Source organism: Aphelocoma coerulescens, chromosome 1 (assembly GCF_041296385.1).
Source record: "Aphelocoma coerulescens isolate FSJ_1873_10779 chromosome 1, UR_Acoe_1.0, whole genome shotgun sequence".
NCBI lineage: Eukaryota > Metazoa > Chordata > Aves > Passeriformes > Corvidae > Aphelocoma > Aphelocoma coerulescens.
This window is the reverse complement of record NC_091013.1, coordinates 11,687,495-11,715,286: the sequence shown is the minus strand read 5'-3', so window position 1 is coordinate 11,715,286 and position 27,792 is coordinate 11,687,495. Positions and strand designations below refer to the sequence as shown.

General features: G+C 35.4%; 1 protein-coding gene across 1 annotated transcript in view; it reads left to right on the top strand.

Moving 5' to 3' along the window:
- The window catches only part of IL1RAPL1 (interleukin 1 receptor accessory protein like 1), a 606,065-nt gene that overhangs the window by 320,378 nt on the left and 257,895 nt on the right, over nucleotides 1-27,792 (top strand). The window contains exons 3-4 of the mRNA XM_069028525.1: nucleotides 14,876-15,062; nucleotides 16,151-16,304. Coding sequence (XP_068884626.1) covers nucleotides 14,876-15,062; nucleotides 16,151-16,304 — 341 coding nt within the window. The remainder of the gene's footprint in view (nucleotides 1-14,875; nucleotides 15,063-16,150; nucleotides 16,305-27,792) is intronic.

The window sequence follows — 27,792 nt, the reverse complement described above, 5'->3', positions numbered from 1 at the left end:
GCATTTCTATTTAATTGCTGTGGAGTGAACATAAAAAGATAAGAGAGCCAAGAGAGCTTATTAAAACTGAAATGAGGGCAAGCGATAAAAGAATGATATTTTAGTGGTGCTGCAGTCAGATCTGACACTTTCCCCACCAAAACAATCTTATTCAGGGATTTTTTTGTGAGGAGAGAGGATATAGGGATTATATAACAACTCTTTTCTCTGCTGAGATAGACTTGATATACAGGATCTCTCCATGCCTGTATTTTAACTTGAGGGCCTCAGTAGCCTTGGAGACATCCTGGAAAATAATGTGACTTTTTCTCTGCCCTAAAGTAGCTTCCTTTTTCCTTTCTTTTTCCTGCCCTTTTCTTTTCTTTTTCTTTTTCCCTTTTTCTTTCCTGTGTCAGATTATACCATGCTGAATTTAGGGCCTCCTGAGCCTCTCCATGGCATGCCTCATAGCAACATCTCTGAATTTCAACCCATCCAATGAGATTTAATAATGGAGAGTAATGTTTGAAAGTATTGAAGCCATGTTTCATAGTGTGAAATGTTAAGCATTGGGAAACACTAGTCGATACTGTGCATGTAAATGAGTTAAGTTCACGATGAAAAGTAAAGTATAATCAGTTAGCTAATAACTTAGTCATAATGTAAGTACACAGGAAGGCAGAGCCAAAGGTATATAGTAATCATTTAAGTCAGAGACTTGCTAATTTTTGTTTTAGTGACATAATCAAGACAATGCTTTTATAACGAAATTGTAAAAATGCTCCTGGTTTTAAAACATTATGTCTATACCTAAATGTGCATATGCTGCATGCCACTGTAGGGACTTCCCTCTGCTCTTGAATATCACAAACCATCTTACTGGCTGAAACCACCACAGATATTTTTACTTGAGACTTGAGTCTATCTGTGCAGAGAACTACAGCAGGGAAGTGTCTTGGAGGAATCTGTGCTGGATCAGGCAGCCTACCCCGCCTCTGGTTGGGCATAGCAGCAGATAGTGGCAAAATTCTGCTTTGTCAACAGAATAAGCCCTGTTCTGCCAAGTGTTCAGCACAATCTTCAGTCACAAAGTAATGATGAGCTGTCACTGAGCTGAGACAGGAACAGAACTCCATTGCATAACTTTTCCCCACCAAAAAATAAAAACCAAATCTGTTCTCTGCAGGGAGATTCATAGCTGCTGATATGAAGCTGTATTAACTTGCACAAAAATTGAGAAAATCTGTTTAAATAAGTAAAATCTTCCAAAACCAGACTTACTTTTATGTGTCCAGTCTTGCTTCTCTGGAAATGACAGCTTACAACAAATCTAAAAAGGAGGGACATTCCTCAGAAATTCAAGAGCTTTCTGGGACTATCTTATAAATAGTGACATAGCCTCAATTATTTCTAAACAAAGTATAACCACGGGATATGGCTTTTCCTTCAAACACGTCGTCTTTGAATAATTGTGTATGCTGATGCTCTGAAGGAAGAATACACACAAACCCCAGAAACTGTGGAATTAAGTCATCCTAGTAGTTTGGTTCAGCTCCATGGTCTGAAATGAGCAGCTGCAGGAATAAGGAACAATCAAATATTTTATTTCTACTCAACTTTTATCTTGCTGTCACAGATAACATTCATGTGTCAATAGTACTTTTAGGTGCAAGTTTGGTTGTGGTTTCTTATGGTTTTTTGCAGTTCCTGTGATTACTGTGGAAGACTAGTATCATTAAGATGCATTGTGAAATAGCTGAAAAACTAAAAAATAACATATGAATCCAGGAAAGCTGGATTCCCATACTGTTTTCCTATGAGTGTCTTTTATTGTGTGAAAACAACTAGTTTTATAACAGTTTTATTTTCAGAATAATACACTGGGTTGTTTCCATGCTAAAGGGCTCCTGGAGTAACCCTGATGTTTATCAGAGCTATCATACATTAAAATTGATGCTTGCTGTTATGCTGCAATATACTTCAACATATTTTTGAGTTCTGGCCTTCTGCATAAAACTAGATACTTTCTGATACTTTGAATTTAGGAGAAATGAGCTAATTCATTTCCTGATTCAAACATACATAAAATGTAGAAAACTTCTATTTATTGTTCCACTTTTCATAACATAGCTTTCACTTCTGAGGCAATTTACATTTCAATATGCATATATGCATGCATTTGATTAACAACTGTACTACAGACATTGGTATTTTGTGACAGGTTCAAAAATTATCTATTTAGAAAATGATTTAATAAAATAACAGAAAAGTTGGTAATTTGATGTGAATCCTTAAAGAAGGTGCAGATAAATTCTTAAGGGCCAAATATTCTGTTGTCAACACATTTTATAATAACAATAATAATAATATTCTTGTCACTAACATCAATGAGTAGGAAATTGTAACATGTAAAATGGAAGTATCTGCCTCTGTAGATTGAAGGCTATAGGGCTTCTTAATAGTATCAAGAGTCTCTCATACATTTCAACCAGCAGTTGAAAGAAGCAGAATATAATATGAGGGCTTCAAAGTCATGTTCCTTGAAACATTTGTGTTGCATCAGTGTCTTGCACAGTTCAAAAAACACTTTCCTTGGATATTTTCTTTGGTGTACTACAATTTGTGCTCTTAAAGACCTCACCATTTCACTGTTGCTCCTCGTCTTTCAGAAATTGGAAATTGAAATATTTATGATTTATTCTTCTCCTCAAAAAGAAAAAAGAGGAAAGGGAAAAATTATACAGAAAACATCAGTATTACAGAGTAGCAGTTGCTGATCCATAATTACAATGGCAGTTTTCCCATAACAAGCTCTGTTAAAAAACAAACAACTCCTAAGTGGCTCAGAAAGAAACAGATTTTTCTGATTTTTGTGTGCTTTCAGCCTCTCCTTACAGTACAGTTTTCTTGGTGACATTTATAATTATTCTGTCCTGAAATTTTATCTGGAATTTTTGATAGTATTTTATATTTGTTTTGTTTGTAGTAGCTCTGAAATGGGTTATCTTAGGAGACATACTTCTGGGATTTTTTTGACCACAAAAAATTAAAAAGTTTTGAGAATACTTAGGATTTAAGGAAGTTATATTGGTACATTATCTATATATTTATAATTTTTTATATACTGATGTAGACATAATGTTTACATAGTGTAAAAAAGTCATGGTTGAAATATATTAGAATGGGGGTAAAAATGGTAGGTAAAAAGAAAGTTTAAGCTTCAGAGAAAAACCTGGTAGAAGAAATACTCCTGTAAAACTGAAGTTTAAGAAAGCAGAAGTTGTATTTCAAGTTTTTTAGGAAGATGCAGAAACTGATTAGACATTTTGTCTGCATTTGCTTTACATTATAGAAACTTTCAGAAAATCATTAGGAAACAGGATTACCAGAATATGAAGCATTCAGAAGTAGTTATGATTACACTCACAAACTGTGACAACTTTTACCACAGGATGCTGTGATTTGGAAGTTTTCAGATTAAATAATGAAGAAAGGACAGTGAATACTTTATAAAAAAATAGTCTTACAGAGAAACCTGATGGGATCTTTGCCAGGAGAGTGAGCAGAAGAGACCATTTATAAAGAGAGGCAGGGAAAGACACAGCTAGGAAAACAAGGGATACTGGGAAGAAATCAGTAACTTGTCAAGAATGTTACCCTTATGGTCTTTGAGAACTGGCTGATGGTCTTCTGTTTTAAAATAAATATACTGATACCTTGTCTGCTATCACACATGCAGTGCTAAGTTAATCACACTCTAGTGCCTAAAGATGATTGTGGAAAACACAAAGGCTCAATGAGGGGTTAGAGAAGCAGAGATGGGTAAGAAATCCTTATGACCTGCAAGTGGAAAGCCACCCAATTGCTTGGAGATACTCCCTCCTGGAAAGGCCTTCAGACTAAAGAGTGTATGGGGCTTCCTATGGGATGCAGGGAGGAAAAGCACTTTTTGTTCATGTAAAAAATATTACTGAATGATCCTTTGAAGTGATTCTGAGGATGCATGAATCTTATTTAGGGGAAGGACCAGAGGTACAAAGAGACAGATGTGCAGGAAAAGAAAATGGAGTATAAAAGTCAAGGGGATGGTAGGAAAAGGAGATAAAGGGCTGTTTAGTGTACATATGCTGATGGTGGGTACTCTAGTCTGAGCCATATAATTTGTCCCATCTTCTCACTAAAGAGCATTTCAATTCTCCATGTGGGTGTGTTGTCTACACGAAGCAGGTGTTGGTGCATGCTAGTGAACTTTGAGCTGACCTGGCTGGGGAGCAGGGTAAGCTGTCTGAGGACCAGCAGCTGGTGGGGACTGCAAATCTCATGTGCCAGTGCCAGAAGCTGGGGTGAGCAGTGGACCTGGGCCAGCTCCTGGGCTGAGAGTCTGAAGCCTGTTGCTAGAGGCTCCCACATTGAGTTTTTGTGTATGTGTGTATTCCACTTGCTGAGTTCACCTTGATCAGCTGTAGGGCAGGCACTGGGCTGGGTCAGCTCTGCAGTTCAGTATTTCAACAAGCACAGGGCATCTGTGCAGGTGTCTGTCTGTGTGACCCACCCAGTGAACTCGTGTGTGTGTGTGTGTGCCCATCTGTGAGGTACCTGTGCTTAGCCCTTCTGCTGCATGAACCTGGTGCATGTGCTGCAGCGTCTCCTCGGCTCTCTGGTTACTAGATTCACTTGACTCTGACAAACACATCAAGAGTGTAAGCAGAAGTGTTTCTGAACAAATGTCAAGAAAATAGCTATTTAATTCAGATTGCTCTGAATATTAAAATACTTGTAAATGGATATTAATTCATCCATGAAAAATGTGACAGTGTTTAATCAATACAGGAATTCCCAGGCTCTCTGTGTTCTTTCCCGATATGAAGAAAAAAAGTGACTGAAATAGACTGCAGAAACAAAAATAGAAACCAGAAAATGTGGTATATAAATGATATATATATATATATAGGTTAAGTTTTCTATTCATAAGGAGTTTATATATTCTTTCATTCTATACCTATTGTAAAAACTGATGGCAGAGGTTTGATCCATAGTGTATTTATAAATGGAACTAAACTTTTTTATACAGCTATTCCTATATTTAGGTTTGGGGAATTTGTGGGTGAAGCTAGGTGACAAAGAACAGCAGATGATTAAGCTGGCAGCACCAGCCCAGCTGGAAGCTGTGTCCTGCTATAGGAGGAAGCCAAAGTGAAGACTCTGCATTTCTGACAAATGAAGTGGACTTTTCTGTGAGTCCACCACCAAGAAAAAATATGTATGAGAGAGAGGTGTCTGCTACCGTCCCTCCTGCATCAGTGCTGACAGGAGGTGTACTCTGGCACATGAATGTTGCATCGTAGTCCAACTGAAAAAGAAATGACTTTCAATTATCTGAAATGTATTTATACTTGTTCAGTTTACCTTTTATGTTTGAGATATGAATTAAAATGTGTAAAGCAAGCCTCATTTTTGTGAAATGAAAATAGCTTATGTGAGCACACTTGATTTAGGTGAAATTATTCAAAAATACTGTGCAAAAATTCTCTCATACATTCATATTGCTGCTGTTCACATGACTTTGGATTTTCATGTTGGATATTCTGGGTGATTCATGCTTCTGAGGATGACAAGCAGCAAGCTTGAAAGCTAAATCAAGAAATTAAAATATATAGCTATGGTGTCTGGCACCTACCTTATCCTCATACTCTGTTTGTTTGGGCAGGTGATGCCTCTGAATCCTTTTCATTTGTCACATCAGAGTTGCTTACCTTGATGGTAGATAATAATATGGGACAAATAATAGTATAATTTCATATACTTGAAACTTGAGTCTCTGCTGAATTCTCAAATGTGTCATGGTATACTTAGGTTCAGTCACTGGAGATGGAAATGTGACATTAGGCGTGAAGGTCCATGGGTGTTGGTTTTTTACATTATGCTGAGTAAAACAAGAATTAATTTTTTTGAGGATCCTGTAGAAGAAATGAATTAATAATTCTTTAGCATGGAGTCAAAACTCATGCTTTGAAAGCCTTACAACAAAAAGCGTGCTTCTCTGGCTGTCCCAGCCTCTTCAAAAAAATATTTCCAAAGATCCTTAAATAATGTTTATCTAAAATGTCTCACTGAGCTCTTTTTACTTCTCTGTAAGAAGGATTATTTTTCTGCAATTTCCTTTGACAGTATGGACATAAATATGGGGTTTAATATCTTTAAGGCCAGGCATACAAACTGGATAGAAGCCCTGGAAGCTGAACTGAGAACTAGTACTTTCAATGCTGGGCAGAGGTGGTAGCTGGGGTGAGTGGAAGTCCTTGCTTGCCCTTGTTTGTCTTCAGGGATACTGTTGATATGAACATAATGCAAATACTGATTTATATTGCCTGGGCTTCCATAACTCTGATCTTCAGCTACAGCCTGAAATGTATCAAGATCCCATCTTAGAGCTTAAAATTAGAGTGAAATAAAAATATTGCATCGTTACAGATCACACTGAGGCAATTTTGGAAACTATTCTAAGGGAAATATGTTCATATGAACACAGTCAAAAATGACTAATAGATAAGTTTCCTTTGTCCTTTATGGTCCTCAAATGAAGGAAAAATCTTAATTGTGTTATATTCCTTTGTTTATTGATTTGTTCCTTCAAATCCTGATGCCTTTGGAAATTCAGGACTTGCTCTGAGGTCTTCAGTTATATAAATTTCATAAAAATTCTTGCACATTTCTTCTACTTTAGTAGCAGGTTATGTTTTTCCAAAGACTGACCTTTCTGCAGAAAATTGCCACTTTTGAATTTTAGCTCAATCTGCACAGAGCAATGCATTCATCTGTGAGGTGTCATACTACTGTCTTCTTTTAAATCCTCTGACTGGTAGGGAAGACTGATTTCTGAATTGCTGTTTCTTAGGAAAGTAGGTGTAAAACAAGTATGACTAAAACAGTTGGGGTCTGTTTTATTTTTTGTTTGGGGTTTGTTTGCTTAGGGTTTTTTTGTTGTTTTTTGGGAGGGGGGGTTGGTTTTTTTAACAAATGTAGGAGTTCTAAATCTATGAACTATTTAGGTTTTTAAATTCAGAATTTTCATTAAATCCCATTAAAGAATTTTCAGGAGTCTGGAAAAGTGTCATCAGTATGCTAGGAAATAACCTTAAACCCAATAAATGTGACAATTTTTTATATATTCCCATTTTTACTGGGTAGATATGGGAAAGAATTATGGAGAGATTTTCAAGGGAATATTATTCATATGCAAATGTCGTTCTTCTAATATCTATAATAAATGCAATTGTTGGATATCTCTGTACATATCTACCTCTAATGAGTAACATTTCTATTTGGAAAAGAACACACTCATGCAGAGCTAGCAACAGATAAATATCTAATCATTCAGAAACAAGACAGATACCTTCATGGGATATTCTTTATGCATCTGCTCGACAGCTGAACAGAAAACTAACTTAGCATTTGAGACTGAATGACAGGATCTATCTTTATCTGAGAACTGTGTGAATTCATCAAGCAAAGAGAGGGAACAAGGGAGAAGCCATTCAGCAACACCACGTTTTCAAAAATGTTCTCAGTTTTAGTACTATAAAAGAAGGTCAGTTGTATTTGCAAAAGGAATGATTTGGTGATAAAGATATTCCAGTATGCGTTGACCTTCTGAGTCATCAGGATGTAGTAACACTCTATTGTTCCTGAACACAGAAGCACAGCTGCATGAGCAGGCTCTGGAGCACCATACCGTAGACATAATTTTAAGGACCTCTACCTTCAAAAAGTCTGCATTTTTTCTGGTCATTCTCATTCCAACCAAAAAAATTTTTAATGTACTTTTAATGTAATACTTGGAAAAACTAGTTTTTTGTTTAACGGTTCCCATCCATCCCCTGTGAGTGAAAAACCACCCAAGAAAACAGATTTTCCATGAACAACACTCTATGCAACTTTGCAGAAGAGGACCTGGGGGTTTTGGTGAAAACCAAGTTGAACATGAACCAGCAATGTGCCCCTGCAACAAAAAAGGCTAATGATGGGCTGTGCTGCACTAGACAAAGTATTGCCAGCACACCAGGTGAGGTGGCCCCTCCTCTTTTACTCAGCAGTGGTGACACCACTGGAGTACAGTGTCATGTTCCAGACTTGCTGGTGCAAGAAAAACACAGAGAGACTCCAATGAAGAGGCATGAAGATGATAAAGGAACTGGAGCATCTCTGCTGTGAGCACAGGCTGAGAGGGCTGGGACTCTAGCCTGGAGAAGGAGCAGGAGAATCTTGCTGATGGATTTACATTTCTGAAGGGAGGGTGCCAACAGGACAGAGCTGGGTTCTTTTCAGTGCTGCTTGGTGACAGTACTAGAGGTAATGGGCACAAACTGGAACGCAGTATATTCCATTTGAACAACAGGAAACACTTTTCCCTATGAGGGTGACTGAACCCTGGCACGGGTTGCCCAGGAAGTTGTGGAGTCTCCATCCTTAGCGATATTCAAAAGCAGTCTGAACACACTCCTGGGCAAGCAGATCTAAGTAGCTCTACTTGATCATGAGGGTTGGAGCAGATGACATCCAGAGTTCCCTTCCAATTTCAAGCATTTTGTGATTCTATGATTCTATAAGTGAAAGAAATGGGAGGAATAATAAAACTCTATTAACTTTTAATTTTTGAAAGAAGCATTTCTGCTATTCTGGCATATGGTGCTAAGTGAGGGTATAAAAATTACTCCAGGATCATTGGTTCCCAAGAAAAAGCAAGTGCCATCATCTGCTGAATTATGAGGAGATTGTATACCTAGAGGCATTTCATGCTACAGTATTATCTCCCTACTGCAGTCTGTTGAAAGCTAAAGGGATTTTCATCTGTAAGGTTACACTTTTGCACAGCTCTTCATACTCCTATCTCCTCTGGAAATATACATTGATCTGCTGCAGTGAAAACATTTAGTATCATTCTGATACGTCTCCATTTTAGCACTTTATGACTCACTGGCCCAAAATTTCTTCACTAACAATCCTGGGAAGTCTTGCTGAAATGAGTAGGTAATTTAGCACTAAATTTGTAACTAGCACTAAAATATCAAATGTACAGTTAAATTCAGACTAGTGGCAATCCATATTTTACTCACCCTATATGTCCTGTGCAGTACAATGCTTTTTTGATTAATTGCTATCCTTTTAAATTAGCTCTAGCATTTTTACCTGCAATCCATATATAAGTGCTATTCTCTGAAGTTCCAATACCAAATAATTTAATAGGAAGTTGTTTTTTAAATTGAACATTTATCATACTGAATAACACATAGGTATGCTAATAATATGCTTTAAAAATTTTTATGTATTAATTTTCTTGAATCACATACCCCTGGTATTAATTTTTCAATTATTGAAATCCCCAATATACCCATATGACCAGTTTATAGGTATGTATGTACAGACACATGGACACATTTTCTCTGTAAGAAAGCTTTAATTTCAAATAAAATGTATTTAGATTTACATTCATATACTGTAGAAGTACAGACACAGTTACATTATAGGAATATTTTTGTATTCCTGTAGAGTAAGATTATGGACTTTTTTCTTTTAATGTATCTGAAGGAAATATTTAATGTTAAAGAAAATTTTTGATGGGGAAATTAGTTAATTTTATGTAATTTTGCTTTCCATGTAATTGACAGTACAAGTTCATAATTAAGGTTATTGTCATAATTTTGTTCGAGTATTTTGTACTAAGAAAGTGATGTTTTAATAAAATGTGGAAATCAATAACAGATTGATTCCAGTTCTCATAAAGAAATGTTTCACTTTGACTTTAAAAAAGAAAGAGATAATACAGAAAAGTCAATAACATAAAAATGTACATTTTTATTCTAGTTTACCCAAAAAAGAAGCTCTAAGGTACTATAAAGGTGAGAAAGTTAATTTCCCTTTGTAATGGCTAAATTTTATTTAATTTTTATTGTTCAGAACATCAATAAAAGGCCTTTCAGTCAGTAGCTCCCTCTAACACAAGGAAAGCATTATTCTAATGCAGTTAGACTTTGCATTTTTGACATTCTCTTTTGACAGGTTTGGAGTGAAGGGGAAACTCAGGATGGCAGTGCATACCACTTCTGTCAGGAAAAGATTAAATGTGAAGGTTTGGCTTCCAAGGATGGAAGTGGACATTAAAACTAAACAGTATTTTCTGGTGTGTCTAATTCAAACCTATTAAAACAAGTATCTTGCAGAGTATTGATATTCAAATAGTCCTGGAGGCTCGTGTGCACTGGGTTATTTCATAGTATCATGCATATAATTAGGTGACCCTTGAGGGAAGAAATCAGTGCTTATGCAATTCAATTGAGGTCAAAAGCAGTTTCCAAACTGGGTTGGCCCCCCAGGGTATGGAAGCAGGAGATAATTTCTAAGGCACAGAGGAAAATTCCAGCCTGCTTCTGTCCATCTCCCTCCACTTTTCTTCTCTTTTCCCCATGCCTGAAGCACTGCCCCAGCACTTGCAGCTCTGTTGGATCTGGAAGCTTTGTGGAAAAGGCAATCTGTGATTTCAGATATCTGAGTCAGAGAGTGTGGGAGTCAGCCATTCCAGAGTTTGGGGAAAAAAACCCCAAACAACAAACAAAACCTAAATCCAATGAAAGCGAATGCTGTATATAAAGTTTGTGAACTGCTGTCCTGGAGAAATGGGCCAGAAGCCGCTGTGGGGGCAGCCACCTGCTGGGGCCATCAGATCCTGCCACCAGGGAGACCTCAGTGCACGAGAGCAATCCTGGCTGCCCTGTGGTACACTGGCCTTCCTCCCTCACCACATGCCCAAGGCCTCAGGCTTGTCCTCAAAAAACCCTGCTGCTATGTAGAGGCTTTAAAAATTTTTGTGCAAAAGTTTTAAAGCTCACAAAGAGCCCTTGGAGCTAAGGGCCAAGAGCACGAGTAGATTGTCAATAAAGTGTTTTTGTTTCTGTCTTGAATGAATGCTTTACTCTCCAGCTTTCAGGCATCCAAATAACTCTAACAGAAGTTACTTGGACTTAAAAAGGGCAAAATTGTTTCTGCAAAATCATGAAAAAACTAATTAATGATGTCAACAAAAGTTTGCCCAGGAAATGTGGTGGGCCATTTATAGAAAGTGGATATGGACATCAGTGGCTAAGCTCACTTATTAAAATTTAAAATAAAACTGCAAAGAAAAGAGTTTTCTCAGATTTTTTTTTTAAATCTCCAGTTTAAAAGGAGATGGAAATAAAACTACTTTTCCAACTCAGTTTGTATGATGAGGAGAAACTTAGGAGAAATTTTCTGGTTAGCTGTTTGCTCCCCAGTTTGTTTACTCTGGTAGAGTATGATTAAAAAGCACTGGAGTGGACAAGTAACAGGAAGAGTCCCACTTTCCCTTCTGTTATGAATAGGGATGATGAGGAATGCTGCCTGGACAGAACTGAGCTGTAAAAATCCACCACTGAGCTCTCTCTGGTGAGGCTGAAGAGGAGATTGACAATCACCAGAGGTGTTTTTATGAGGAAAAAAAGCAGAGTTTTGTAAGCATAAACACATCTGGCCAATTTTAGAGATATATTTATAAAGAAACCATTATTTAAGTGCTTAATTCTCTAAGCAATTCCTTTAAATGTAGATGTGAATGTTGCAAAAGGTAAAGTTTACATAAAGAAGCTATTTTTGGTCTGTGTGCATTCTTTTGTCTGTACTTGTGTCTCCTCTTCTTCCTTCTCCTTTTCTCTCTGTTACCTGTTAATTTGACTTCATTTTAAGATAAATTTAATTTAAATGGATTTTTTGTCTTAAATAAAATTACCAAACAGCTTTTGGCTTCCTGTTTTGTATTTTGTACTTTTAGATCTCATTATTTTAGCACTTGAAAATCCATTAAATAAAAGATGAAAATGAAAACTTCATTTATATGCACAAAAATTTCTAGGTAATTTTATACTTGCAAACATTTGTGACTGGTCAGATTAGGGAAAAACTAATTCAATAATTTGTCACCTCTTCTTGTCACCATGTTCAGGAAAAAATAAAGGCAAACAAACAAACAAAAGAAACCCACCAATAGTATCATATAACTTGAGTTAAACCACAGTTAGTTTAGCTAACACCAGTTATTGAAATTCCTTAAGCTCATGTTGTAGGGTTTTTCGTTTGTTTTATTTGTTTCTTATCTGGTCCCTCTAGTAAGAGACATACGGAAAACTTTCTTACTTCTAACACGAGCATTTTTTACCTTCAACAGTATGTGTATGCTCCAGAGGGCTCTGCTGCCTGCTTTTTCTGCTACCTGAGATGTTTGACATCTATTGTATCCTTCATGCTCTAGCAGTAATCAGCAAAATCAGTCCCTCCTTCATTCCTACCCAGGGACTATTTAATTTTCTTTCTCTCTTTCTGTACTCTGAGCCTATTATCTTTGTTTTCTTACCTTATACTATTTGTGTTGCTCTGCCTTCTGTACCAGCCTCTTTGAGTTTTGTTTCATCCCAACAGCCTTGGTTTCCAACACAGAGTGTGAGATGAGTCAGATTGACAGTGCAGTTAGTATTTAGAATTGAAATAAGGAAGTCTGTGTCACCAGTGGGCATCTGGAACTGTAGGGTTTTTTGATGATACTTTGGGATTTTGAGAGAAAATTCTGGTCGTGAACTCAGCTGACAAAAATCCACCCAAAATTTTTCAGTATCTTGTATCTGACAGTTTAGAAAGATCACTTCAAACAATGAATTTAAACATTCTGAAACATTTCCAAAATGCTTCTCTTATGGAGCAGGAAGCCTTAGCTGCATCTGCTAAAGGATCTGCTGTTGCGATGGAAACTTGGATGTGCTTCAGACGGAATTCTGTCTCTGGCAATTGACATTGTCACTGTTGCAGAACAGAGTTCTTTAGTACATCAAAACATTAAATCATAATTTTTGCACAATTCACTGTGAATACTGAAGGATGCCTATGCAAAAATTTTACTTACCTTGCTTCTTCAGAGACTGGGAAGACAGTAAATTGTCCTCCCTTTTTTTTCCCTGGCCATGTCCTTCTAGAAATATTTTAAATACTGAGATTTAGTAACATGAACAAACATGATGCTTAAACACATGGGAAGGAATTAAAGAGAATATTTAAATGTGAAAAGTGTATAGCCAAACAGCTCCCTATATACTGCTGTCATCCAATAACAGGATACTCTAATCTAGTTAGCTTACTCTGAAACCTCAGAGCTTGATGAATTGTTCAGAACCTGTTTCCAAGGCATAAGTCTTCCAAGAACAAAGGAAAAGCATTTTTCCAATTTGGAAAATCATAATTAAGTGACTTTTTATGATATTTTCAAGACACATGATAAACAAAAAAAATAAATAAAATATTCCAAGTGACACCTTAATGGAGAAATAACCTAAGGTACACTAATGAAAAAGTATTCCTTAAAAATCAGTGATTTTTAATTACATGTACAAGTAAGAATGGAAATTGGCTCTTTACCAGCTTAAAAACAGCAAGACTGTTCAATATTCAGTGGATCCATTCTTTGATTTGCATAAAGCTTAAACAACTTTATTTGCTTTATACAGCCAGATTCTTGAACATGGTAACAGATTATACTTACTGCTTCATTATAAGGAAATAATTTTTTGTTTGTTTTCCTTGTCCATGAATCAGATCAATAGCTAAGGGTCATTCTGTTCAAGAATTTACGTTTCTAAGACTATTTTCTAATTTGATAGCTACTTACAGGGTTACATTTTCTGTAAGAAATTGGACTCGAGTTCTTTGAATTGAGTTTTCTTATTCTTTATCCTTAAGCATTTCTATCCCCTCTTATTGAACAGAAAAAGGAAACAGATATTAAGAAATTGATCTTTGAGATTCTGCCATGTCTGATACACACAAGTCCATTATAAATAAGCAATCAGCTCATAGAGGCTGAGAATGGTGATAAGGAGATGAATGTTTCCTCAGTGCTCTCTGCAGGATCCTCTGTCAGCAGGTCAGGGGTAAAATGCATTTACAAAACAGTAGGGGAGAAATCTTACACCATCACAGTGTGCTTCTGGGGAGTACTCAACTTTATACACTCATTTGCTCCCCACCTGGAAACTCAAATGGAAAAGAAAAGAAAATCAATTCAAGTAATTTTGTCTTTTTTCCTGATTGAATCACATAGTGGAATGTGGGAAGGCAGACAAAGTTCACTATTCTCTGGCTGCCTTGCTTATCAACATCCAGAAGCAGATGTAGTAACAAGTTTGAGGAGAGAACACAAGCTCATGAAATCTGTGGGTAATGCAGAACATTTTGTCCTGGGAGTATGGGCATTGAAGGATACGGTCAACAAATTGGCAGTGCCTTGCCTTGGATTGAAACATCCTTCATTCTATAATTAATCACAAGATTCTTTTTAATTAAGGCTGCAAAACGTTGCCACTTCCATTTTACAGCATGCTCAGAGCTGATGAATATGTGGCTCTTGGTGTGTTGCTCGAGTTCCAATTTGCCATTTTCCTGTGGTACCACAAAATGATGTCTCCAACCCTGAGAGCTGCCATAATGGTGTCTGTGAGCAGACTGTGTGTCTAGTTTCACTGGTAAATACATGGATCTTTTGTTGTTTACTTATTTTTGGGGAAATTGTTCTCAAATATACAGTAATGACGCTAATGTTAGAAGGATTTTGATGAAAGGGAGAGACAAACCCTTAGTTACAGAGTAAGGCCAACCAATGCCTTCTAAATATTGTAATTAGCCATGAGAAAGAAGCAAAACTATGGTGGCCAGCTATAAAGCAGACACAAAATACAATGTCAGATTTCCTAAATTTTGCTTCAAATGAAAAACAATTTCATGTATATTGGCATTTATTTTTTTTTTTTCATATTAGACTTTTCTTTCTATTTTTATTGCATTACAGAAACTCAACTTACTGTATGAAAGTGTCCATTTCGCTGACGGTGGGTGAAAACGACACTGGACTCTGCTACAATTCAAAGATGAAATATTTTGAAAAAGCTGAACTTAGCAAAAGCAAGGAAATCTCATGTCCTGAAATTGAGGATTTTTTATTTCCATTTAGGGAGCCTGAAATTCTGTGGTATAAGGTAAGGACTGCAAGAGATTTATAGCTTAAAAAATGTATTATGTTCTTATAATTTTCTTGATCTAAAAGTGTTATGAAGCTTTGATTTTTTTTAAATTTTGTCAAGAAAAAACAACAGAACCAATGACAGAAAAGAATGAACTCATTAGAGATAAAATTCAAATGCTTCCTTTGGTAAACTTTATAAGACACCTATGCATGCTTTACCTGAATGAACAGCTTAATTTTGCAGAATAAAATTCAGTAAGTACTACCAAAACTTTGCTTTCTATATATATATTTAAAGTTATATTTGCATATATAATTTCATTGTTTTTATCAATAACTTTATTTAATATTGTGTACGATTTCTAGATCATTACTTAAGGGCCAAGTTCTTGCAAATAATGTTGCCTGGTGGCAGTGCAGGAGAATTTATTATGGTATACAAGACTATGCTACCTAAAAAGTAAAATTGTATGGCCTGGAAAGTTAATGTCCAAATTAACTGATAGCATATCTAAGATAGGAGAAATGTAGCCAACTATTTGCTTATTCTCATCTTAGAATTTGTGTCTGTAATAAAATATTTTTGCAGATTAAGAATGCACCTTTTCTAGGTTCAGAGGGTGTTGATTCTAAGATGTTTTTAGAAAGAGATATATAGCATCCTTATTTCTCCTCATTTTCATCTTCTTCTGTTTCTCTACATTTTTTAATTATATATTTTTTAAATTGAATTAAAAAGAAAAACATAATTATCTTCTGCAGCCTGAGCTGCTGGTAATATCAAAGTCATAGATTGCAGACATAAATGTAATGATAAATAAGTAAATTAAATAGGAGCCACTCAGCAAAATAATATAAAAAAAAAATCCACCAAAGGAATCTACTCCCTTTTCTTGCCAGAGGCATAAATATCAAATCAGCTAATAAAATTCTTTTTAATCAACACCTAAATAGACTGGATTTTTAAATATTTAGTTTATATAAATTTATAACTAGCCTGGGCTCTTGCCTAGCCACCTTGGCTTTGGGTAGCATTGTCCACAGTGGTCCAGTTTAGGTGTAAGAATGCAATCACTGAAGTTTTATATTCTCTTTAAACAGGAATGCAAGTCAAAGACGTGGAGATCAAGTATTGTGTTTAAAAAGGACACTCTTGTCATTCGGGAAGTTAGAGAGGATGACATTGGAAATTACACTTGTGAGCTAAAATATGGATTCTTTGTTGTCAGAAGAACGACAGAGTTGACGGTTACAGGTAATTACAGGCTCTTTCTATCTCTTTTATTTAGGAAAAAAGCCCACTGAATATTGTGGTTCAAGTTGGATGTTTTTGAGTAATTGTACCATTTGCACACAACTTTGCTGTGTGCCTAGGTATGAAGGGTTGATACATTAAAGCTGTCCTGAATACTTTACAGTGGTATCTGTAATACCTTGACAAGCCTGAGTTTTTTCTGTTCCAAAAGCTTGTGGGCAGCTTTTTTTCTTTTTTTTTTCCTCCATTGAGTGGGAAGTGTGGTCAAGGAACAAGTGAATTCAGAAAGCATGAACTCTAACAGAAAAAAAATAAATCATTAAGTCTTCCTACTCTGTCATGTGATTAAATTACTTGGGACATAAAAATAGGTGTAGCAATAACTGCATGCTACAAGCTCTAATTTTCTTTGGACATGAGAACAGCTGTAGCCACAACCCCAGAGCAGTAGCTCTGTCCCAGAGAGACCATTGCAAGGGTGTGACAGGTGCTTGAGCAGCACATGATGAGGGACAGGAGCATTTTTCCTGTTATTCTCTCCCTACTTTCTCTAGTTCATATTTCAAGAACTTCCTGATCTCAATTGTTATGCACTGTGGTTATCAATTAATCTATTTTACATTTGTCTGATTGTTTTTTTAATCCATTTAGTCTTGGCTTCAAAAACATTTTGAAGTATCAAGTTCCACATAGTAATTATGTAACATGAATAAACACTATAATTCAGCAAACAGAAATTGCATAAGATGCATTTATTATAACCTGCCTTTAAAACTACCATATCATTATTTAAGATCCATTATCAATGAAAACAAAATATATACTCTAACAGTAATGTCCACAGCAGCAGAACAGTGTAGAGTTGTCCATTGAATTTTCAGTTCTTCACCAGACCTCTAAACTCCATTGTACAGTAATGTAAAACATATAGCTGAACATACATGTAAGTTAGAAAATGAGCTTTTACAATTATAGGATTACAATGGAAGGCAGGAGTACCTCATGATTTATGTAATGCTGTGTAATTTCATGGTATTTTTTGTAAAAAAAAAGCAGAATGGGGATTTTCCTGGCAAATTAGAGGTGAACTAGATCCATGTGGTTGACAAAGAGGCTTGCATGTATGAGTTCTTGCACCTTCAAAGTATCTAGTAAACCAAGAAACAAATCTTCAAGAATAATTATATAGGTTGTTCTTCATCCTTTTTTGTATCTAATATATAAATCTGAGGCACACCAGCAACTAGTAACACACTTATATTAAGCATTGGGTTGACTTAATTTGCAAATGCAAATTTCCTTTAATGGTGAAAACTTTATTTTCTGTTTCAATGTATCCCATTCTCCCTCCACATTAACAGAAATTATAGTGAATTAAGGAATGCAGTTTTCCTATTAAATAAGTCTGGAAATCATACTGTTTGTGTTCTTTTGGGAGATTACAAGTAATCAATCATATTTATTAAAGCTCAATAACCAGGACCTCTTTGTTGTTGTATAGCATTGATTTATTTGGTCAGTACAGACAGGCAATTACTGTTGAGTGATTAATCTCACAATAAACATCCATATACTCTGTTTGATTGACTCTGATATAAAGAAAGCAGAGAAAGGTTCTTCAAGTGTGTGATTTATACCAGAAGGAGGTTGTCAATTATCTTTTGCAATATTTGATACCTGAACTTGGAGCGTACATATTCACTGCATCTTTAAGTGATCCCTTCTGTCCCTGTGGTTGGTGCTCCACTGCACAGCAGTATTTCAACAGGCTCAGACTGACAGAAAAGAGAAAGAAAAAAAAAAAAGCATTGGAACCAGATTCATGTTACTATTTGTAGGAATAGTTTAAAAAAATGTAATTCATCGCTCATACTGTAGGTAGGAGTTCAGTATTTAATGTTTAACTAGACAGAGACAGAAAGAGACTTGGCTGATTTTGATGTGCTAAAAATGAATGAATGAATGCATAGGGAGGGAAATATTCAATTTCCACCTCTGCAAACCCCAGCAGTTTAAGGACAACCTCCAAATTAGTAAACTCCTTTGGTAGTACTGTGGGTCTTCATATTATCTTTATAATATTATGTGAATAAACAGAACAAGCAGATAGATTTACTCACAGTACTACTAATTTTTGTTACACCTGTTCCTCACCATTTCTTGTCTCTGGGCAAATGTGGATGGTCACCCACTTAAGGATTCCCTTCTTTTTCCCCCACAATGCATTTTGGCAGAATTGCTGTCTTCTATAGGGGAACCTGCTGCTCTTACAGACTATTAACTATGGATATAATTATATACACACGTTCTTTTCAATACTGGTATTGTATATTCTTGTTATGATAGCCTCAGTGCTTTACACCTAAATACCTGTGTGCCTCAGTGAAAAGTGGAATGGCTCATGTTCTGATTTATCATTAAAGTTGAAAGGTAAGAAGGGAATTCACACATTTTGAAAAAGACCAAACTCGCTTAATAGGCTGTATCCATCTAATCTAAATATAGAAGTTGAAAATCTATAAGCCATGGAAAAAGATAACTTTCATTCCTTTTAAAAAATGAGAAAAAAATGCCCCTTCTTTGCTTAAATTATAAGCACTCAATGCCACCTTGGGTACACCTTTATAGTAACAACTATTTCATGGCTCACTTTTTTGTTTGTTGTTTTTGGGGTTTTTGTTTTGTTTTGGGTTTGGTTGTTTTTTCATTGATCTTAATGGAAACTTAAATTTTTTTGAAGATCTGTATCTCACACTGAAAATATATTATTGTATCAGTAATTTGAATCAATTTCCTAATTGTTCTAAGGTTGGACTTAGAAATTACCATTTTTCAAAACAAAAATTATTCACTGATTATTCTAGCTTGTAACTAATGAAAATATTCACATAAAAAGCATAATTGGTAGGTTATTTGGTTTGTGGTTATGCAATTAAACATTCTAAAATGTCCTCCAATTTACAAAGTCATTTCTAGGCTTTTATACTTCAGATTAGCAGTTTTTCTTTTATGTATGGAATTTTAATTAAGGCATACCTGCCCTCTCTGACATACTTGATTAAGAGTATGTTTAGTACTGGGAAAGAATCCTATTAGAAAAGTATAGTGTTAGTTTAGTCGTAGTGCACAACATGGGTCAAAAATATTTTCCTTCAGTGATTTATTTAAATACTAGGTTTAATAGTATTCTTTTTTTTTAATTATACTACCAAGACATTTGCAAACTCTTTCCACTTTTGAAGGGTTTCCTTCAGGTCAAATGAAGTCCAGCCTGTGTCTGAGAGAGAATATACCTGTCCCCACTGCAATAAAATATAGTTCTCCATCATGAACATAACAAAACAAACAGACTCCATCAGCCTTGCAGTTGGAACATTACTTATTCACTTCCTCCATGACCATTTTTGTTTTAAATATTAAAATACTTCTTCCATTCTGTTAAAAGTAAGAAGACCTTATATCTTGCAGATGGAAAGCTAATCAGTAGGTTCTTAATCCTGAAGCCTTTCCTCAGAGATACCCTTTATTTTCTTTATTCAATGATTAGACCCCTAGAAGTTCCCTTGAAAACAACTCCTGCTGGAATGAGCACTATTTCAGAATGTTTACAATCAAGCTATAGGAATATATTTTTTTTATTATTTATATTCAGCCTGCTTGGTTTAACGAATTTCTGCAATAACCTTGAAAGTGCCAGTTCACTCTTTTCCATCTTCAACCCATTACTTTTTTTCATCTTTAGTTTCTTTTGACAAAAAAAAGGAATGCAATTTTTCTCTTTCAGTTACGCAGTAGTCAACTCTTAGTGTTGCTTAAAATTTGGGATATGTTAAATAAGTTTTGTCTCTTTTGCTTTCTGACAGATTTAGTCTTCATTAGCATAGTAGGAAATCTTAAATGACTACACGTATGTATGTATTTTAAGAGCTGGAAAGATCACTGTAAAAATAAATAGTATGACGAAATAATTATGAATAAATTATATACATTGCCTCACAGCTCATGACATGTGGATGTTTTATGCACAGCCAGCCACCATATATTGTGAATAAAAAACCAAAGAAAAAACAAAGAAAGGGACACACACACAAGCATATACTTTGAAGGTTGTAGCCTGCTTCAAGTGGAGTGTATTCTGACTATATAAGACAAAATGTTCACCATCTTTTTCCCCAAAAATGTTGGCTTCGATTTTTTCCAGGTGTGCTGCTCTTTCTCATTCAATACATTGCAATGCAGAGAGGTGCTGCCATAAGTATGTTCCTCTTTACTTTTAGCAGGTGCTAGGTGAGAAAAGTATTAAAGAACAAAGAGGGTTGTTTTCCAGGCATTTAGAGCTTTAGCACAAACTCTGCTTGGTTTCTGAAGTTAATGACAGGGATAAACCATATTGAATGTACCCAGCAACTCCTTGATTCAGCTGATCCTAATAATTATCAGAACTGATGTTCTTTCCTTTTGTTCATCATTAATTAAATTCAATTCCAGAACATACTCAGATAGAAGTTCTATTTACCATTATTCTGTGCAAAGAATAATAAAATATAAAGCAAACAACAGATTCATTATGAAAGCAGCATGTTCGAAATCCTAACCTAGCATTTTAAAATGCATAAAATCCTGTAAGTTTACCAAATTTATGGCAGTAGAATGGGATGAATGTTTTTTTTTAATTAGAAATGAGTGATCTTTTATAGTGCAATCATTTTAGTACTCCTGAAAACAAGGGTCTAAATTAATTTCCTGTGTGCATTTGAGTAATAATAATCAAAACATTATGTAGATGTTTGATTAAAATGTTCTCTATGATTGTTTATTTAACATATTTATTGTAAATCAGTTTAGAGGGTTATTCAAAACCAGCCTCATATGAAGACAGCAATGAGCAAAGCTTTATGTGTTTTACTTCAAAGGAAGTGCAAATGATGTCATGTTATTTACGTTATGAATTAAAATTATGAATTAGAAAACCAGCTTCAGCAATTTAGCCAAAGAAGAGATGCAAAAGTTAAAGGGAGACAAAATTCCAGATTAATTTTCAATCTTGCTGCTGGTGACTTTCTGGCATTTCTTCCTTCATGATATGCTGAATTGAGGTGCTCATGAAGACCAATTTTAATTATCAGAGATTATTCCCATCATATTCAGGGTAGAGAGAAGATCCTCTAGACTGTAAAGTCAAAGAAGGAGACAAAGCTGGATGGTCAAAACTTATTTAATAAAACAGATTCTATGGGCTTTAGAAGGAAAATTTTCTCTCTCTAAAATAAGACCTGATGAATAACTTGTCCCCCTTGGGTGATGTGTTTACATGCTTGTTATTCTGGACAATGTCCTATTTCATGCACAGCATACTGCTCTTTTTCTATTACTTACCAAGAGCCCTCAAGGACGTGGCCTCTAATAGTTGATGATGCAGTCATGACTTCTTCTGGAGTCCTGTACTCCCTGTGGACAATATGGTGCCAGTAAAAGTTAGGGGTGTGTTTCAGTAATTGGTAAGAAATAGAAAAAAATCTTATTCCATAATCAAAATGAAGAATTCCACTTAAATTAATAAATAGATATTATGCAAGAAGTCCAGTGCATTACTGTGCATACTATTGTTAAATTATGTCAATTTTGCTTATTTCTAACCACAGCATTACTATTGTAGACCTGATGTCTTTTTAATTTTTTTTTTTTCCTGAATATGTTGAGGGTTTTTTTCAATCTTGTTTGTAAGATTAAGGACTTAAAGGTTAAAATAATAACTCCAACCAAATCTGTTTTATTACATCAGGTGAGAGTAAAAAAAGTAGGGAAATGACATTTCCAAAGTTATGAAAGTTCATTTGTGTGAGTCAATTTCCCTTTCTTCATAAGTCATATGAGAATATTGAAACAAAAACAGTGTGAGTGGATGTTGTTACCATGATTGTGCTTCCCATGGTTTCAGTTTAGTGTAGTGAAGTTGTTAACATGAACTCCATTTTACAGAGAGAGAGAAGCTGCAGACAAAAATGTTTATCACAAAAATGTGTTAGTGACTTCTAAAGACATAAAAGACATATAAACCCATAGCTCAATAATATCTTGCAAAAATTAAATAAATCTGTTGTTAAGGCACCCAAGATGCATGTTAAACAACCTTTTAAAAAGTAGATAAATTACATTGAATGTTAATGTTTCACATTATTGCTATGGAATCAGAAGACTTCATTTTACTTTTACATTCCCCTAGAGTATTTTAAATCCACCAACACTATCCTAACCAAGCATTTATCATTTCCAAAGCTTTTCTTATACTGCTTTAGATAATTTATATGTACAGTGGAGTCTTCTAGGATGGTACTTTAATAAACCAGAGTTTAAAATGTACCAGTACAATAGCATATGGACCTTGTCTTGCCCCCATCCTAAAAACAATCTGTACACACTCTTACACGCAATCTATACACTATTAGGCTAACTGAATATTTAGCTTTAAAATGGAGAGCACTTTTCCAATGCTTTTAATGTTTTTCATTTGGCTTAGGCAAGTTCTAAACTCAGAGCTACTGAGCAAAATGACTTTGATAATACATATGTTCAGGGAGACATTTCAGACAATACATGTATCTGAAATGGTTGCACTTGTTTTTAGAAGCAGAAAATTTTTACAGAAGACAAGACATCCTATTTTAACTGCAGCAATATCAGATGGGGAGAGTGTTAACAGAACACTCAAAATCATTTAGAAGGTATCTAATATATATTCCACTATATTAAAAGAGTAAATTCTCTTAAAATCCTCAGAAATATTGTCATCTCCTCTTCACCACCCCCCAGGCTTTTTTTCATGCTATTGTCCTGTACTAATAATTAATCACCCAAAATATAGTATGTAAACAATAGAAAAACAGTGCATATCAAAATTAACAAACAACTTTTACTTGGAATTCTATGACAAGTGTGAATCAAGACTGAGATCTTAGTTTCTCTGTGACTGATTGCATTTGCCCATTGACTTAAAGAGTCAATATTTCATCTTTTGACTTTCTGGTTATGGAAGATGAGAATTGATGTTACTTTTAAAAATTGAAATCAGTTTTTTTTAAAATTCCAGCTCTGCAGATCACCTTGATGTTTTATTGGTTATTCTGTCATTCAATTTCTTTCAATTAGTGAAATAATTTTCTAAAGGTAATTTAAATATTCTTTCTTCATGTTTTAGTAACTGGCAAAATGCATGGTAGCTGCATAGTGACCCTCCAAAACAGGATGAACAGCAGACTAATTTTTTTTTATACCATAATAAAAAGGGAAAACCTGCCCATCTATTCCTACATTACTCTAAAGTACAGATTTTAATTTTGAATCTGGCTAAAACTATAGTTCTTCCCAGTTTACTCACTTTGGTAGACAGTTCTTAGTGGAATAAATTTGGGTAAAACACCTACTGACTACAGGGCTAAAATTAAGCAGTCAAGAGAATTCACTCTGTATTCTAGGGTACTCTATCTGAAAAGTTTAAAAATTAAAGATATGTGAAAAGGGATAGAAATTACTAAATAAAAATTGTGTAATAATTGAATTTCCAATGTTTTACTTATCTGTGTGAGAGCTTAATACAGGAAAACAATTTTACCAGCTTGCTTTTTGTTCTGTATGAACGTGATAACACACAATAATTGTTTGAATATGAAAAGTAAATTGGAACCAGCAATGACACTTTCCCATTTCTTTAATGCAGTTTTTCCTTTTGCTTTGGAATATTATATTCACAAACAGAACTGGATTAATTTAAAAATATTAGATACAACTTCATAGAAACATGATTCAAGAGTGATATAAATCGGTGAATTTCCTCCGCATTCTTTAAACAAATGAAGACAGAAGAACTAGAGTAGAAAGATGGCTATGAGTTTTCTCCTTTTCTAAATCATTCTGTTCACCTCACTGCATTCTTCCCATGATAAACAAGAGGATCATATTTCTCCAGACACATGATACGACAACAAAAATTCCCAGTCCTTAGTAAGCCCTTTATGGAGCTACTACTCCCACAGCAGAATTTTACTCAAGTTGTTGAAGGTTTATTTATAGTGATTACATGATTTGTTGCATGCTTTTTCTTCCTAGAGGTAAAAATCCTCTCACCAAAGTTTAATATTTACACCCAGTGGAATAGGAGCTGTCTGCTGTTCCTGGCAACTCCATGGCATGACTGATATCCTCTTTATGCCAATGCATTGAACGTCAGATGAGTTGAATTCTACAGAATTCCACTTCCATTCCTTGACTGTCCAAGGCACTTAGTTAACAAACTCAAATGTAGATTTATAATATAGGTATCTAACTCACATGAATCCTACTCTAACATTTCACGGTTGTTATGGTTATAACCTTTGGAAATGGTAAGCTGGCTCTACATAATATTTTCTTGTTATAAAACAAGCACAAAAATTCATGTCAGCTTTTCAAAGCAGACAAGTACAAATCTGTAGTAGAAATATTTGTTTTTTAAACGAGATGTACAGCTGGGAGAAAAAAAACCCTGCAAGCTTTTGGGTGTGCAAGACCGTCTTTAGATCTCAGGGGCTTAATATACAAGTTGGTCTAATAAAATATATTGCTTCTACCTTGTTATGTCTAAAGTGACATTACTGTTATTATTTTTCATGGTATTTCAGTTTTCTTAGGATAGAATCACAGCATGCATTTCTTTAAGCTAGCTGCAGTGTACAAAATAAGTACAGGGTTTTTTATTAAAATATTGCTGTTTTGATTAATTTTGGCAGTTATAATAAACTGTGCTTCAGATGTAACACAAAGTTTCCTTTTTTTTATTCTGTGCTTTCTTTTAAAGTGATGATTGTGGCTACAAGACAACTGGAAGCTTTCCTTTTATACTTCACTATTCTCAATTCAACGCAAACTAAACAAAGAAAAATGAGTACTCTTTGAAAACAAAGGTTTTAGTTTGAGAGCTGCAGTAAACAGAAGAAATGTTTTATTAGAAAGTAGGTGGGTTATGATGCTTCACTGTAGAGATGGTAAATTTATTATAAGTTCCTACTTCTGTTCAGTACTTACACATATCTTCTAACCGGGCATTTTTAATGTTGCTATCAGTAGTCTTTAATGCCCAGGTGGGTAAAGAACCTGAGGAGAGAAGTGATTTTTGTTTTCTTTTCATATACCTCTGCCAAGAAAACTTGTCTCTTCCATGCACATCCAAGACAGAAGTGCAACTTTCCGTGAACATCTGGTTCCTCCACAGCTTTGAGCCTGGCACTAAAGCCCAAGCACCAGTTGCCTTATGGCATCCCATGCTGGCTGGACCTATCCTAACAAGCCACCCACTCTGCATTTTCACTGAAAGGCTTCTATTTTTGTGTTTTGGAGTTGGTAATTGCCTCTCAGTTTGTGATTTCAGTGGCCCAAACCATCCTCTCTCAAAACCTCTTTGCACAGCCTGTCCCATGAAAGCACAAACCAGCGACACACTTTGGGTCTTGGTGTCACACCTAAGACATGCAGCAGGACAGGTACCTTTGTGGGGGCCACCCTGGCTCCCCACAAACCCTGCTCTGGTTGTTCCTGCCCTCCAGCAAACCTGCCCATCCCGCCCTGGGCACAACTCAGGTAGACACAGCACAAGATCCAAGGCTTGGGAAGAAAGGCAGCACAAAAATAACCCTGAGATGGAGGCAGCAGGGACCACTGCTCCTGCGGGGTCAAAGCAAGCACCTTCCCACCTGGCCACAGCCTCCAGCCCAGCAGCCACCCCTCCCTGCAGTGGAAGAGTGTTGGTGAAACACTGTTTTTAATTTTCAGGTGGTTTGTTCCTTCAAAACAATTCCATCAGTTTTTCAGAATTTTTGAGCTAACATTCAGAATTCAAAAAGTCACTCATTAATAACTAGGCAAAGGGCAAAAAATGCATTGTGATAAGCTAATTTAAATAGAAATAAGCTCATTCCTTTGTGTGGGTTGCATATGCTTTTTTATTTTTTGAATTTAATATCTATATTTTTATGAGTAAATTCAGTTTTCTGAGGAGCTACTCTGACACCACCAGGAAGAAAGAAAAATTAAGGCTATGTGAACTGTTTGTCATTTTCATACAGCTAGCACTATCTAGACTTTTTGCTTACATTTGAGCAGTGGCAGTTTAGTGGGATGAATGAGAGGGCAGGAACAGAGATTTAGGAAGAAAAGACACTTGAAAAATGTGGATAATTTGACATTTAGTGGAGATTATGTGATCAAAACAGGAAAAGCATTCATTTCTTCCCTATTCTCGTGCACAAATAAAAAGCTTTACACTTAACAGGAAATAGTCCTATGCAGCTATTTCTCTTACTAAGAGAGTCTCAAAAGATGAAGAAAAATGCTTGAAAGACCTAGTCTGGCTTTTGAAAAGTCAAGGACATTTCAAAATGCTTTTGCTTGTGTTCTGTAATGTCTTATTCTAATATATTATAAATGGTAGTTGGCAGATTACGCCTTGTATTCTCAAAAGCTAATGTCTGTAATGTTCTGCTCTAGGTGCCTTCTTGTCTATGTGGTTCAAAAACATCTCTGTGATCTGTCATAGTAATTTTGATATGCACATAAAGCTGAGAGAACAAGGATTTATAAAAACTCAGAAAGATATACAGGTAGAAGTGCCTGCTAGGGGTTGGGCAGAAAGCATAACGCATTGAAGATGAATTACTTTAGACTATAGTATATATAAATTGCAATAAAATATTATAAATACACGTTCAGGGTCCTGTTATAACTTAGTAGTTCCAGAAGACACACGATAAGTGTTGAGTTTTTATGATCTGTCCTTTGAAAGCAGCAGTTCTTAAAAATTTTACTTAATTAAAAAATAAAACGAACCCAAACAATATAAATTGTGGGCCAGTTGGGTCTTACAGGCCAAAATTAAGACTTTCATGACTTGAAAGTTTTCTTTCCATTTTTGAATGTATGGCAAAGTCACTCCTCTAAGAAAACATGACAGCTGATCTGGTTCCCTTATTAAACTGAGTGCTTCAGAGTATCCAAGGGCAGAAAACTTGCATTAACTTGATTAAAAATACCATACAGAGTCAACAGAAAAATGACGAATTTACTTTTGGTATTTTAAAAGGATTTTGTGGGCAGAAAGGAGAGGTTTTTTAATAAGTAAATTGTTGCAGAATGAAGAACTACATGTGTGGAAGGTCCTTATAGTTCCTGCTCATGTACATTATGGAAGAATAAATAAAATGAGTAGAGTAATGCAATTCTGATTCAAAAACAGAATTGGAGGTGGTCTTAATTCTTGTTTTTTTATGGTAATTGAAAACATCTAGGTAAATTAACTGAACTACTGCTGCATTTTCAGGATATGGATTGTATCTTCAACATGCATAGAAAAAGGGTATTTATTTTCTTAGAGGCCTTTCAGCATTATCAGCAAGTTAGTATGGGAAAAAATTGTTTTCTGCAATTTCAGTCATTAAAAGAGAAGCTAGGCCAGTGTTAAGCC